Genomic DNA, 13,357 nt, shown 5'->3' with positions numbered 1-13,357 from the left:
TATTGTAAATATCTGAAAAGATAGTGACTGAGAGTTCTTTTTTGTTTTTAAAGATTTATTTTATTTATTTGAAAGACAGAGTTACAGAGAGGTAGAGACAGAGTGCTGGTTGGAATTGTGTCTTTTGTGCTTCTGATCCACCTCCAAGGTAATGTTCCTAGGAAGGCAGTGATGGCAGCCCAAGTACTTGGGTTCTTGCCACCATGTGGGAGACTCAGATGGGGTTTCAAGCTCCTGGCTTCAGCCTGGCTTATTCCTGGCTGTTTCCACCATTTTGGCAATGAATGGCAGAGTGATGATCTTTCTTTCTATCTGTCTCTCTGCCTTTCAGATAAATAAAAACAAATATTTAAAAATAGCATAGAAAGAGTAACCCAGATTTGAATCTGTGTGCTGTGTCTGCAACTTGAATGGATCCTGGATAGCTGCGGTCTTTTCTGTCTTCAGCTTCTAATTCAGTGCCTGCTGTTAGTGCATTTGGTTGGCAAAGCCAGTTTTATGCCTTAGCTACAAGGAAATCTGGGGAAGTGAGTAGTAATGGACCTTGTCTTGGGCCCTGCCTCAGATGGTGGAGGATTCATTAGGAAGAGGAAGAAAATTCAGAAGTTTGGATGCCACAAACACATGGGACCTGTCCAGACACCTGAGAACTTCTGGGTGGTGGAGCTGGAAGAGCTAACTGTTGAGCAGAGGGAGGCTTTTATTTTTATTTATTCTTGTCCACTGTTGGAATTAAAGAAAAAGTGTATATAACGATGTAAAAAAGGGCCAAACAGAAAATGAACAAAAGGGAATAACAATTTTCCTGCACTTCTATATTATAATATGAACTCAAGAAGGGTTCCCAGCATAACTGGCCAATCTCAGCAGCTTTCTACTGATTTCATTTTTAAAATTCACTCAATAATTTCCTCACACATTCAGTCAACTCCATATTGCATGTACTTGGTTGGGAATAGAAATCATGAAATGGTTTTTCTCTGCAATACTAGTGGCTTTTTCCTTTTTCCTCTTTTTTTTTTTTTTTTAATTTGACAGGTAGAGTTAGACAGTGAGAGAGAGAGACAGAGAGAAAGGCCTTCCTTCCGTTGGTTCACCCCCCAAATGGCCGCTACGGCTGCTGCTGTGCTAATCCGAAGCCAGGAGCCAGGTGCTTCTTCCTGGTCTCCCACGCGGTTGCAGGCGCCCAAGCACTTGGGCCATCCTCCACTGCCCTCCCAGGCCACAGCAGAGAGCTGGACTGGAAGAGGAGTAGTTGGGACTAGAACCCGGCGCCCATATGGGATGCCGGCACCACAGGCAGAGGATTAACCAAGTGAGCCATGGCGCTGGCCCCTTTCTCTTCTTTTTGGCTCAATGGAACTGATTCAGATAATCTTTCTGAGGTCTATACTATTTAGCTTTGAAAATGAAGCTGCTGTTAGCTGCTATGGTTGATAAAGTGTTTGTAGATGGAAGGTACAAAAATAAGATAGACTTAAACATTTGTTCCTATTATGCACTTTTCCCTGATTTTTAAACCCATATAAATTTGCTGCTCAATAGAAAACTGGTCTTAGAACTTAATACAGTAAGCTAAGTTTTAGCAGGTATATTAATGGTTTTTTACTTTTAAAAATAACTTTCTAGATTTACAGGAAAAGTACAGAGATTGTATTGAGTTCCCATATTATCACATATTCAGTTTTCCATACTATTAATATCTTATGATATAATATGATATGTATGATATAATAAATATTAAGTTAATAAATCCATGCCATTGACTAAAGCCCTTTTTAAAAGATTTCCTTAGTTTTTAATTAAATATTTTTATGGTTCCAGTATTCCTGATATACTTAATCCACTATTATTGCACTGATCATCTATGTAGTAACATTGTGAAACCATATGATACATGCTATTTGTTTTAGTTAACTTAAGAAATTTGGGGAAAGAATAAGTAAAATAATGCTTTTTTGCAATGAGGTTCTTATATTCCTTGCAAAATGTCACATGAAAAATAATAATTAACCTTTCATCCCCTCCCCCTACCCCATTATGTGTTTAGTGGAACAAGTTCCTGTAGAATCCTACAACATCCCACTGTCCCAGGCTGAAGTCATTCAGGAAGGGAGTGATGTCACCCTGGTTGCCTGGGGCACTCAGGTCAGTAATATTGATTCCAACTGTTAAAGCTAATGTCATGTTTGGAAGCTCTCATTTTAAATATTGATATAGAAGAAAAAATGGTATTTCCTTTATATCTCAAGTTAAGTTTGTTTGGTGCTGATTTCTTTTTGTCCCTCTAACTTCAATGAGATATAATTGATAAATAAAAATATATTTTAAAAATAAAGGTATATTTTCAATTTGCACAATGTGATAATTTGATATGTATATATTGTACATTGTGAAATGAATGCCACAATCAAATAAACACACTCATCTCTACACATGGTTTACCATTTAGTATGTATGTGTATTTAGAGAGAACAAATAAAATCTGCTCTCTTAGCAAATTTCAAGTACGTTACATATAGCCACCATATTGTATGTTAGATTCCCAGAACTTACTCAACTGATAATTAAAAGTTTGTGATATTGATATCTGAATGAGGGTAAGGGGCCTATTTGATCACATAAAAATATGTAAGCAGATGTTGAAATCACTAAAAATATATTGAGAGTTTATAAAAGTATATTAATTAAAACATTATAGTCCTTGAAAGCAATGTATTCATTAAAATATTCATTGTTTTGAAGTACTTACAGTGTATCTCCATTACTGCTTCTGCACTTGACTCGTGATCTTATTTTTCATACCATTTCTTGCCATCTCTTGTGATGACTTTGCAGGTCGTGTGGACCTATCAACAGTCTTCTGGATTCTGTACCCTTTTTTTCCACAGGTCCCCTTTGCTGAGCCCCTTCAGTTTTTTCCTTGGCTTGTTGTCACATGTCTTCACTTCTAGACTTTTAAGTATAGGACCCTTTTTCTCCAATCATAGACTTTGTCTCTTACAGTTTTTTTTTTTAATGTTAGCTTTTCTTTTTCTATATAAAGGAAATATTTACTTATTTTAGAAAAAATGGTATAAGTTCCTACTCTCTTTTCAGTTATTTTTGGTTTGGAGAACTATGGCCTTCACAGTACCTCATGTGCAGTGGGGTAACTGTGCTTCTTTGCTAGCCACATCCAACTGATAATGTGCAAAGATGAAAGAGAGAGAGAGAGAGAAAGAGAGAGAATATCTCCTATCCTCTGATTCAGTTCCCAGATTACTACAAAAGCCAGAGCTTAGCTAGGCTGAAGCCATGAGTCAGGAAGTCAGTGTGGGTCTCCCACATGGATGGGCAGGACTCAGGTACTTGAGCCATCACCTGCATCCTCTTAGAATGTTCCTTAGCAGGAAGTTGGAATCAGGAGCAGAACTGGGGTTTGAACACTGGCACTCCCATATGGGGTTCAATCATCTCAAATGAGCTTTTAGCCACTGAGCCAAATGCTGCTGCTCAGCCCACTTTTTCATCATTCCTGTGGCCCTCAGCACGTGACCTTGCTTCTCTTTACAAAGAGTTTGTTAGTCCTAACTCCCATACTTATTCTTTCTTCACATTTAGCACTTCTATAGCACATCTTTTCCTTCTTCTCTTTGTCTTTGAAGGAGAGATGTCTGGAAGAGACACTAAGATGGCAGACTAGGGAGGCAGCCTCCTGCAGTAATCTAAGGGAAAACAGTTAAAAAGAGCGTGGAGAGAATACAATCTCAGGAAGGAGTTAGGGAGAAAATGGCAGATGAAACTCCATGCAAATTAGAGGGACACCGTGGATCACATGGATGGTGTGGACACACACAACTCAGGACTTCAGCAGCTGAGAGTGTCAGCACCAGCTTTGGAGAGTGAGGTGAGACCAGACAGCAGCAGCCCAAGCCACTGATGATAAGGAAAAGCCTGGTGAGAGTCTGGCTTGGAATCCTGTAGGGGACAGTATACCTGCCAACCTAGAGGGAAAAAAAAGGGGGGCATGTTTCTCTCTTCCTGACCACCAGGTACTGACATCTTGTAACTAGCTGAGGGGGCCGGTGCCATTTTGTACATATATAACAGCTGCACCAGTTCATGTCTGCGTGCCTAGCAACCAGAAGAGAGGAGATGCCTGTGTCTGGCTGGGAGAACTGACAGGGGGCTGCTCATGACTGTGGAAGTCTTGTGTGCTGGGACTGTAAAAACACTGTGGCTGCATGTGAGGGTACAGGGTGTTGCTGGGTCTTTGGGTAGTCACTGTGGGCAGCTCCACACGCTTGGGGATCACTGATTCCCAGGTGAGGATCATTGCTGTGGGATTGGTGCTCACTCAAGATAGCACAGATCTTTTGTGTTGTTCTTGTGGCAGTGTGAACAAATATTATACCCACTGGGGCTAGTGACTGGGCATTGGTCTCCTTGAGGAGAGAAGGTGAGTATGAGACTATACGAACAGAACAGATTAAACCTCCCCTCTGAAAAAAAAAAAATAGGAGATTTACCAAGCCCAATTTGTGTATCACCTTGGACACTCCCCTGTCCCTGGAGCACCGACTAGAGCTCCCTGGCCACGTCTACCACACGTCTTGGAGTATTTACTGAAAGAGCAGACAGTCCGCTAATCCACAGAGGTATAGAACAAAGATAAAAGCCATTGCAAGGAAAATAAAGCCAACAAGTATCTTTCCAAATGTCTAATAGTAAATGCAGCAATTGAATAAATAAGAATAAGGAAGACAATTTGCTGCCTTCAAAGGAACATAATACTTCAATACTAGAATGTGAAAAGGAAAAAGAAATGCTCAAAATGGAATTCAAAGAATTGACCATAGGATTACTGAGAAGTAAGCAGATGCAAATTCACAAATTAAAGAAATCCGAGCTTGACATGAATGAACATTTTTCCCATGAAATTGAGACTTAAAAGAGAAATCAAATTGAAATGTTGGAAATGAAGGATGTGCTACACACAAAAACACAGAAACAGGGACATCACTACAAAAAAAGGTGAAAGCAAGAAATCTCCCAGTAAAAGTACAAAGGAAACCCAAAGTAAAAAATAGGATGATTAATAAAAAGTCGTTACTTAATAACAGTCACCCTGAATATAAATGTCATCAAGTCTCCAGTTAATAAACACAGGTTGGCTGAACAGACTGAAAAGGAAAACCCATCTATTTGCTGCCTACAGGAAACACATCTCACCAACAACAATACATGCAGACTGGAAGTGAAAGGATGGAAATAGATATTCCATGCCAATAGAAAGCAAAAAAGAGCTGGTGTAGCCATCCTAATATCAAAGTAGACTTTAACACAAAAACTGTTAGACAAAGAAGGGCACTATACAATGATTAAGGGATCAGTTAAACAGGAAGATGTGACTATAATAAATGTATATGCACCTAATTACAAGGCACTTGGCTATTTAAAAGATGTTAATGAATATAAAAGTTGTCATAAATTCAATTATATTAGTAATGGGGGACTTCAATACTGCACTCTCAGCAATGGACAGAACAACCAGACAGAAAATCAGCAAGGAAACAACAGAGTTAATCGACACTATAAACCAAATGGACCTAACAGTTATCTACTGAACTTTCCATTGTACAGCTGCGGAATACGCATTCTTCTCACTAGCACATGGAAGTTTTTCTAGTATTGACCACACGCTAGGCCATAAAGCAAGTCTCAGCATTTCACAAAAAATCAAAATCGTACCCTGCATCTTCTCTGACTACAATCAAATGAAGTGGAAATCAATAACTCAAGAATATGCAGAACATATGCAAAAACTTGGAGACTGAACAACATGCTCCTGGATGAACAGTGGGTCATAGAGGAATTAAAAAGAGAAATAAAATACTGTTGAGAAACAGTTTTTTTATTCTATTTTCTGAACTCTTCACTTAGTTTAATCTTCTGTGTATAAAGTTAATTGAAAAATAGATTTTAGTAAAAAATAAGAATGGGGATAGGAGAAGGAGGAGGAAGAACTTTTGTGGAGTAGAAAAGAGAATGGGTACATTGGGAAGAATCACTGTATTCCTAAAGTTGTATTTATGAAATACATGAAGTTTGTCTACCTTAAATGTTTTCTGGGACAAAAATAGAAACTATTTTTAATATTCAAAATTAACAAAAAGAAACCAGAACAAAACCAAGCCTGTAGTAACAAAATAGAACATTTTACCCAATAGTTTACAAGTAAGCAGTAAATAAGCATCTGAGGTATCATGATCAACAAATATTATAATTTTTTCCTTTAAACTTACCCTTTCTTAAGGTATTTTTTCCAAATATAGTCACTACATATATTTGAGTAGTAAACAGACCATTTTAACTACAGGATGAAAAAACTGCTCATGTGTTAATTTGGTCTTACAGTTAAGAAGCCTTCACCCCTACTGGAACTGGAGTGCCTGGGTTCAAATTTAGCTGCACTGCAGATTCCAGCTTCCTGCTCGTGCTCCGGCAGGGAGGTGCAGGAGATGGCTCAAGTAATTAGGTCCTTGCCACCCACATGGAGACCTAGACTGAGTCTCGATTCCCAATTTTAGCCCCCAACCCAGTGATGTTACAGGCAGCTAGGGAGTACCAGTCTGTGCACTCTCTTGTCTTGTCTCTGTCTCTCAATGAATAATAATTTAAAAAACAAGGAAAAAAAAAGAAGAAGAGATGTCTGGTTTTTGTCTCTACATCTCCATATCTGTTTCAGATTTTATTATATTTTACCTTCTGCAGGACTATGACACAAGTTTTCCCTCTTGAATCTTCAGTTTTTCTTTTCCATGTTGCTTTTAGTAAAATGATGTTATCACTTCATTATCTATAAAATACCTCTCCCCTTAAACACTATTACCCCCTTTCTTTCTTTTATTACCAGCTTGAAAAACTATTTTGTATGATCTATATTTAATTTCATAAATCTTTATGTTCTTGTAGCTTATGAGTTTTGTTCCCATTAATTTACTGAAACTTCCTGTTAACACCAGTGATCTTCTAATTGTTAAATCTAGTTCTTTCCCATGTAGCTGTGGAATTGGACACTGATTACTATCTCTATAAAAACCTTTCTTCTTTGTATTCTGGTATATGTTTTCCCCTTGTTTCCTTTGTATCTTTTTAACTGTTCTGGACACTATGAGAAACAGTGACTTGATCAGCTCTTGTCCTGACTGTTGATGTACAATGTAATACTTTATCCATTTTAGTATTTTTTTTTTTGTTCTAGTACCATTGGTTGAACTCTGTAATTAACACACAATAATTCTTAGGTGTTTAAATTTTAACTGAAAAGTGATCCCTGTTAGGAATTTGGAAAACATTATGCTGAGTGAAATAAGCCAATTCCAAAGGGACAAATACCACTTGTTCTCCCTGATAGGTGACAACTAACTGAGCACCAAAAAGGAAACCTGTTAAAGTGAAATGAACACTATGAGAAACAGTGACTTGATCAGCCCTCACCCTGACTGTTGATGAGCAACTTAATATGTTATCCCTCTTAGTATTTTTTTGTTTGTTCTACTTAATACTTTTGGTTGAATACTGTAATCAATACACAATTACTCTTAAGTGCTGAAACTTAACTGAAAAGTGATCACTGTTAAATATAAGAGTGGGAATAAGAGAGGGAAGAGATGTGCAATTCGGGACATGCTCAAGCTGATTTACCTCAAACGGTAGAGTTAGAAACATGCCAGGGGATTCCAATTTAATCCCATCAAGGTGGCATGTACCAATGCCATCTCACTAGTCCCAGTGATCAATTTCTGTTCACAATTGATCCTAATGATAGGAATAAGAACCAAAGGGATCACACAAACAAGAATAGTGTCTGCAAATACTAGCTGATAGAATCGAAAAGGGAGAGAATGATCCAACATGGGAAGTGAGATACACAGCAGACCCATAGAATGGCAGATGTCCTAAACAGCACTCTGGCCTCAGAATCAGCCCTTAAGGCATGTGGATCTGGCTGAAAAGCCCATGAGAGTATTTCAGGCATGGAAAGCCAAGACACTCTGGCAAAAAAGAACAACAACAACAACAACTCAATAAAAGATCTCCGCGAGTGAAGTCCCAGTGGAAAGAACAGGTCATCAAAGAAGGAGGTAGCTTTCTCTGAAGGGAGGAGAGAACTTCCACTTTGACTATGACCTTGTCTAAATATGATCAGAGTCGGTGAACTCAAAAGGCTTCCATAGCCTTGGCTGCTCATGACAAGAGCCTCAGGTGATTACTGAGGCCATAAACAAGAGTGTCAATTTGTTAAGTCAACAACAGGAGTCACTGTGCACTTACTCCTCATGTAGGATCTTTGTCCTTAGTGTGCTGCACATTGAGATTTAATGCTATAACTAGTACTCAAACAGTATTTTTCACTTTATGTTTCTGTGTGGGAGCAAACTGTTGAAATCTTTACTTAATGTATGCTAAACTGATCTTCTGTATATAAAGAGAATTGAAAATGAATCTTGATGTGAATGGAAGGTGAGAGGGCGTGGGCAAGGGGAGCATGGTGGGTGGGAGGGACGTTATGGGGGGGAAGCCATTGTAATCCATAAGCTGCACTTTGGAAATTTATATTCATTAAATAAAAGTTAAAAAAAAATAAAAAAAATTTTTTTTCTTTTTTAGTGAGCATCTTTTCCAGTTGCCTTACATGATGGTGGTTTATGGAGTTTCATAGTTTTTAAAAAATTAATTTTAAATTTACAAAGCAAAAATTGTGAGGTAGTGGGCTACTGTTGTGGTGCAGAGGATTAAGCTGCTTCCTGTGATACTGGCACCCCACATAAATGCTGATTCGAGTCCTGGCTGCTCTGCTTCTGATTCAGCTCCCTGTTAATGTGCCTGAGAAAGCAGTGGAAGATGGCCCACGTGCTTGGGCCTCTTCTACCCACTGGGAGACTTAGAGAGAGTTCTAGGCTCCTAGCTTTAGCCTGGCCCATCCTGACTGTCGCGGCTATTTGGGGAGTAAGCCAGTAGATGGAAGATCTCTCTCCTTATATCCATCTCTTTGCAACTCTGCCTTTCAAATAATATAAATAAATATTTAAAGAAATTCTGTGGTACTAATACAAAGAAGTCCTATGTATGACTCATCCTATTTGATTTCTTGATTTTTGTCCTTTACTTCTCCTTTGACATGCTTTTGGTAGAAACTCTATCTATTTCTGTGACTTTATTTACCTCTGTGTGCTGTTTTTGGAATCGCTATCTCTAGCACTTCTCTCCCTCTCTCTAAGAACATATACCCAGCTGTTTAAAGGACTTCTATACTTATTTATTTTGGGGGACAAAGGATTCAGCCTATCTAAAACAAATTTATGAATTCTCTGTGCAGATCAATATCTGACTCTAAACGCTATTTATATTAATGATGTCTGGCTTCACCTCATTCAGGCCTAAATCTGTAATCATTCTCTGTATATTTTTTTTCTTGTTTCAGGTTCATGTGATCCGGGAGGTGGCTGCCATGGCACAAGAAAAACTTGGGGTGTCTTGTGAAGTCATTGATCTGAGAACCATTATACCCTGGGATGTGGATACAGTTTGTAAGGTATAACATAATGTTAGAATTCCATTTCCTAAGACCTTGGTCCATATTTGTTGGACCTTTGCAAAAAAATGTTTTGCTGCAGGAATAGTTTCCATTGCTTTGGAAACTTTTTAAAGTTTGCAGTATAAAAGGAATGTGTGCTGTATAATTGCCTTAATGCTCAAAGAAGCGAATCATTTTAGAATTTGCTTTTCCTACTGTAATTTTCTATTTAAAATATTACAAATCTGTGTCCTTCATGGAACTTTGGGTTGATTAATGGAGTGGTGCCCGTGAGGGAGCATATCAGGGCTATTAAAGGTGTCCGTGTTTTTAGCTGCTTATTGCTTATGGTTCAGCAAGCGAGGTTTAATTTAGTCAGGTAAGTGGTTTAGCTCAATTTTCATTTGTCTTTCCAAAAGTGATGCGGTAGATTCTCTTTAGAAAAATAACTCTCCTTATAAAGCCTCAAAATTGTACATCAGAGTATGAGTGTTGTAGGATTCTGGCTGCTATGATTTGCAGTTTCTAGGGGGTTCTTGATCTTTAGTTTGATAAGATTGATCTTGTTCTCATTTTAATAGTATTCTCATATCCCCTCTTGAGAATATAGTTAAGTTCTTGTCTACTTGTCTGTAACCAATATCTTTCCTATGAATGTCTAGAGCATTGTAAAGAGCATCTATTCCCATGCTGACATATAGGGAAGGTTAAGTTATGTTTTTGTGGTGGTCTTATCTGCTAAAGTCTAGTTAATGATTAAATGCTCTTTTTCTAGAATTACTGTTATCAAAGAGGTCCTAGGATTTAGGTACTTTATATTTATTGTTTTTTTAAAGCTCTGATTCTTGGCCGGCACCGCGGCTCACTAGGCTAATCCTCCACCTGCGGCACGGGTACTCTGGGTTCTAGTCCCAATAGGAGTGCCGGGTTCTGTCCTGGTTGCTCCTCTTCCAGTCCAGCTCTCTGCTGTGGCCCAGGAGTGCAGTGGAGGATGGCCCAAGTCCTTGGGCTCTGCACTTGCATGGGAGATCAGGAGGAAGCAACTGGCTCCTGGCTTCGGATTGGTGCAGTGCTGGCCGCAATGTGCCGGCCGTAGCGGCCACTTGGGGGATGAACCAATGGCAAAGGAAGACCTTTCTCTCTCTCTCTCTCTCTCTCTCTCACTCACTGTCTAACTCTGCCTGTCCAAAAAAAAAAAAAAAAAGCTCTGATTCTTTTCATAGTGTTTACGGATGGCTTCTTAAATTAGTTAAGTTCAAGTAATCTTTAGATACCACAGTTCTAAAATTGTGGCAAAAAATGTTTTTAGGTGAAAGTTGTAATGTAATTTGGTGGAAAATTTAAGGTTTTAGTGAATTTTCTTGTGGACTGAACACCATGTAAACACTAGACATGGTTACCAATGGTTTCAATAATATCTTAAGCCTTTATACTATATTTAATTATTTATTTTAAATTTATATTTAATTATTTATAAATGCATGAAAATAATGCTTTTTGCAGGTAATTTCTAACCAAGTAAGTCAGTAGGTTTCCTTTGTAATAGCCAAATGTTCCAAAAAATGTTTAACCTGGAGCTGACTCCTTGTCTACGCCATGTACCCCTTCTGCGTGGAGATAGGATATTTTGTCACAGCACAGTGCAAAGTACTGATGTTTGGTCAGTTCAAGTGCTTTAGAACTTTATTTACATATTCATGCACTGTCTATGTTCAAAAAGAAGTTTATGGTAAAACATAGTAATAACTCAGGTTGTTAACCATGAAAGCCAAGAGAGAAGAGATAGAGGAAGAAGAAAGTGGAAATTAGTAATGCTTATATGAATTTGCTTTTGCCCAAATCTCCTTTATTAAATCCATTTGTTGCATTTTTTATGATCCTGGGATATAGATCCAGCATTCTCAGGCCTTTCTCCTACTGGGGGAGATGAAAGATGAGTCTAGAGGCCTCTACTGAGTGAGAAAGGAAGCATCAACACTCTGACTTGTTATATCATTATCTGGGTTTTGTATTGGATGCTTTCATCATGTTATTTTTTCTAGTTAATGACGCCTCCAGTTGTGACAGTGAAATCCAGCTTGTCATTTCTTGATTACTTTGGGTCTATTTGTGTTTCTCTTCATTAGTGATCGTGGTATATCTCCTGCTTTCCTTTCATCTATCAAACCAGGAAAAATTTGATACTTACTCTTCTTCCCTAGGATTTATAGATGGTCTTAAAGAAGAGGACCCTACTGCCAAATATTCATATTAAAAATGAGGGATTTTTTTTCAGAATAGTTAATCTTTTTTCATCTTTATGAATTCTACACTAATCAGAATTTATGTTGATAATCTATTTCAGTTGGTTGTGTTTTATCATAAGACAAATTATATCCCTTAGTTTTTTACACTATGTGATGAATACCAAAGCACATCTTTTGAAATGCTTAATCAGGAAAAGCCTATTAAAGGTAAAGATGACATATTGAACTTATACATTGGCATACTGATACACAGTAAATGACTCTGGGACAATTAAAGAATTCATAATTTTTACTTAAGCAAAAAACAAACGAAAAAAAAAACCCTCAAAAATGTTGTTCAGGGATGGAAAAAGCCACAGGATTTTTGAATGTTGCTCAGAGGAGCTACAAAATTAGAGACTTGAATGGACCTAATAATCACTGCTCGTTTTTCCACTCAATTCTGAATCTAATATTAAAGAGCTATACTGGAAGCCTCTAAAAAGCAGCATAGAAGGGCCCGCGCCGCGGCTCACTAGGCTAATCCTCCACCTTGTGGCGCCGGCACACCGGGTTCTAGTCCCGGTCGGGGCGCCGGATTCTGTCCCGGTTGTCCCTCTTCCAGTCCAGCTCTCTGCTGTGGCCCAGGAGTGCAGTGGAGGATGGCCCAAGTGCTTGGGCCCTGCACCCGCATGGGAGACCAGGAGAAGTACCTGGTTCCTGGCTTTGGATCAGCATGGTGCACTGGCCGTAGCGGCCATTGGGGGTTGAACCAATGGAAAAGGAAGACCTTTCTCTCTGTCTCTCTCTCTGTCTACTCTGCCTGTCAAAAAAAAAAAAAAAAAAAAAAAAAGGCAGCATAGAAATTTTTTTGAGCTGCTTAATAGAGACCTACACTGGGCATGAGGGCATATGCTAGTGGAGTAGCTTAGAGTTAAAAGCCCTGAAATGAGTGGTAAATTGACACTTCATCTGCTTTTTACCTAGTGACACCTGCTTGCTGTACAGTCTCAACTAGCTGAGAATCCAAGCTTATGAAACCCATGTTTTAGAGTGGTAATGACAATTTAATGAAATGAAAATTTAAAGGGTCTTAAATACAGTTGATTTCTCTCTCAAGGCATTTGTGAAACTCCAAAGCTGTATGATGGAAAGTAAGCAGAAGAAAAATGAAAAACAAAGCTGTCATTGAATGCCAAAGTGACCCAAACCAATTGTCCTCACAACTGAAAAGCTGTGGAGAGTCAGGTCTTATGATGAGAAGTAAACTGGAAGTAGATGAGGTTCTTTCCAAACCTGCAACACCATCTCCACTTTTCTTAGTTCCTTGTGGCTTCACGTAGTTCACCTTCTGCTCTATGTGCCCATCAGAACAGGGAGTCAGTGCTGTCATCATCTGGAACTGCTGTGAACCAGCAGCCAATCAAAAATGACTAAGTGTTTGAAGAGACAGGAGTATTTGATCACTAACCAGGAGAAACAAAATAAGGCAGAAATGTAGGTGATCCGGATTTAGGAGTTAGCAGACAATGACTTTATAAGGTTTAGAAACTTAGAGCAAAAGAGGAAC

General features: G+C 38.5%; 1 protein-coding gene across 1 annotated transcript in view; it reads left to right on the top strand.

Annotated features, from left to right (window-relative positions):
- The window catches only part of BCKDHB (branched chain keto acid dehydrogenase E1 subunit beta), a 277,214-nt gene that overhangs the window by 125,048 nt on the left and 138,809 nt on the right, over nt 1–13,357 (top strand). Inside the window, exons 7-8 of the mRNA XM_002714546.6 lie at nt 2,051–2,148; nt 9,470–9,580. Coding sequence (XP_002714592.2) covers nt 2,051–2,148; nt 9,470–9,580 — 209 coding nt within the window. The remainder of the gene's footprint in view (nt 1–2,050; nt 2,149–9,469; nt 9,581–13,357) is intronic.

Source organism: Oryctolagus cuniculus, chromosome 5, assembly GCF_051225735.1.
Source record: "Oryctolagus cuniculus isolate XC-2025 breed Fujian yellow rabbit chromosome 5, ASM5122573v1, whole genome shotgun sequence".
NCBI lineage: Eukaryota > Metazoa > Chordata > Mammalia > Lagomorpha > Leporidae > Oryctolagus > Oryctolagus cuniculus.
The sequence above is the reverse complement of the archived record's forward strand: the minus strand, read 5'-3'. Positions and strand labels throughout refer to the sequence as shown.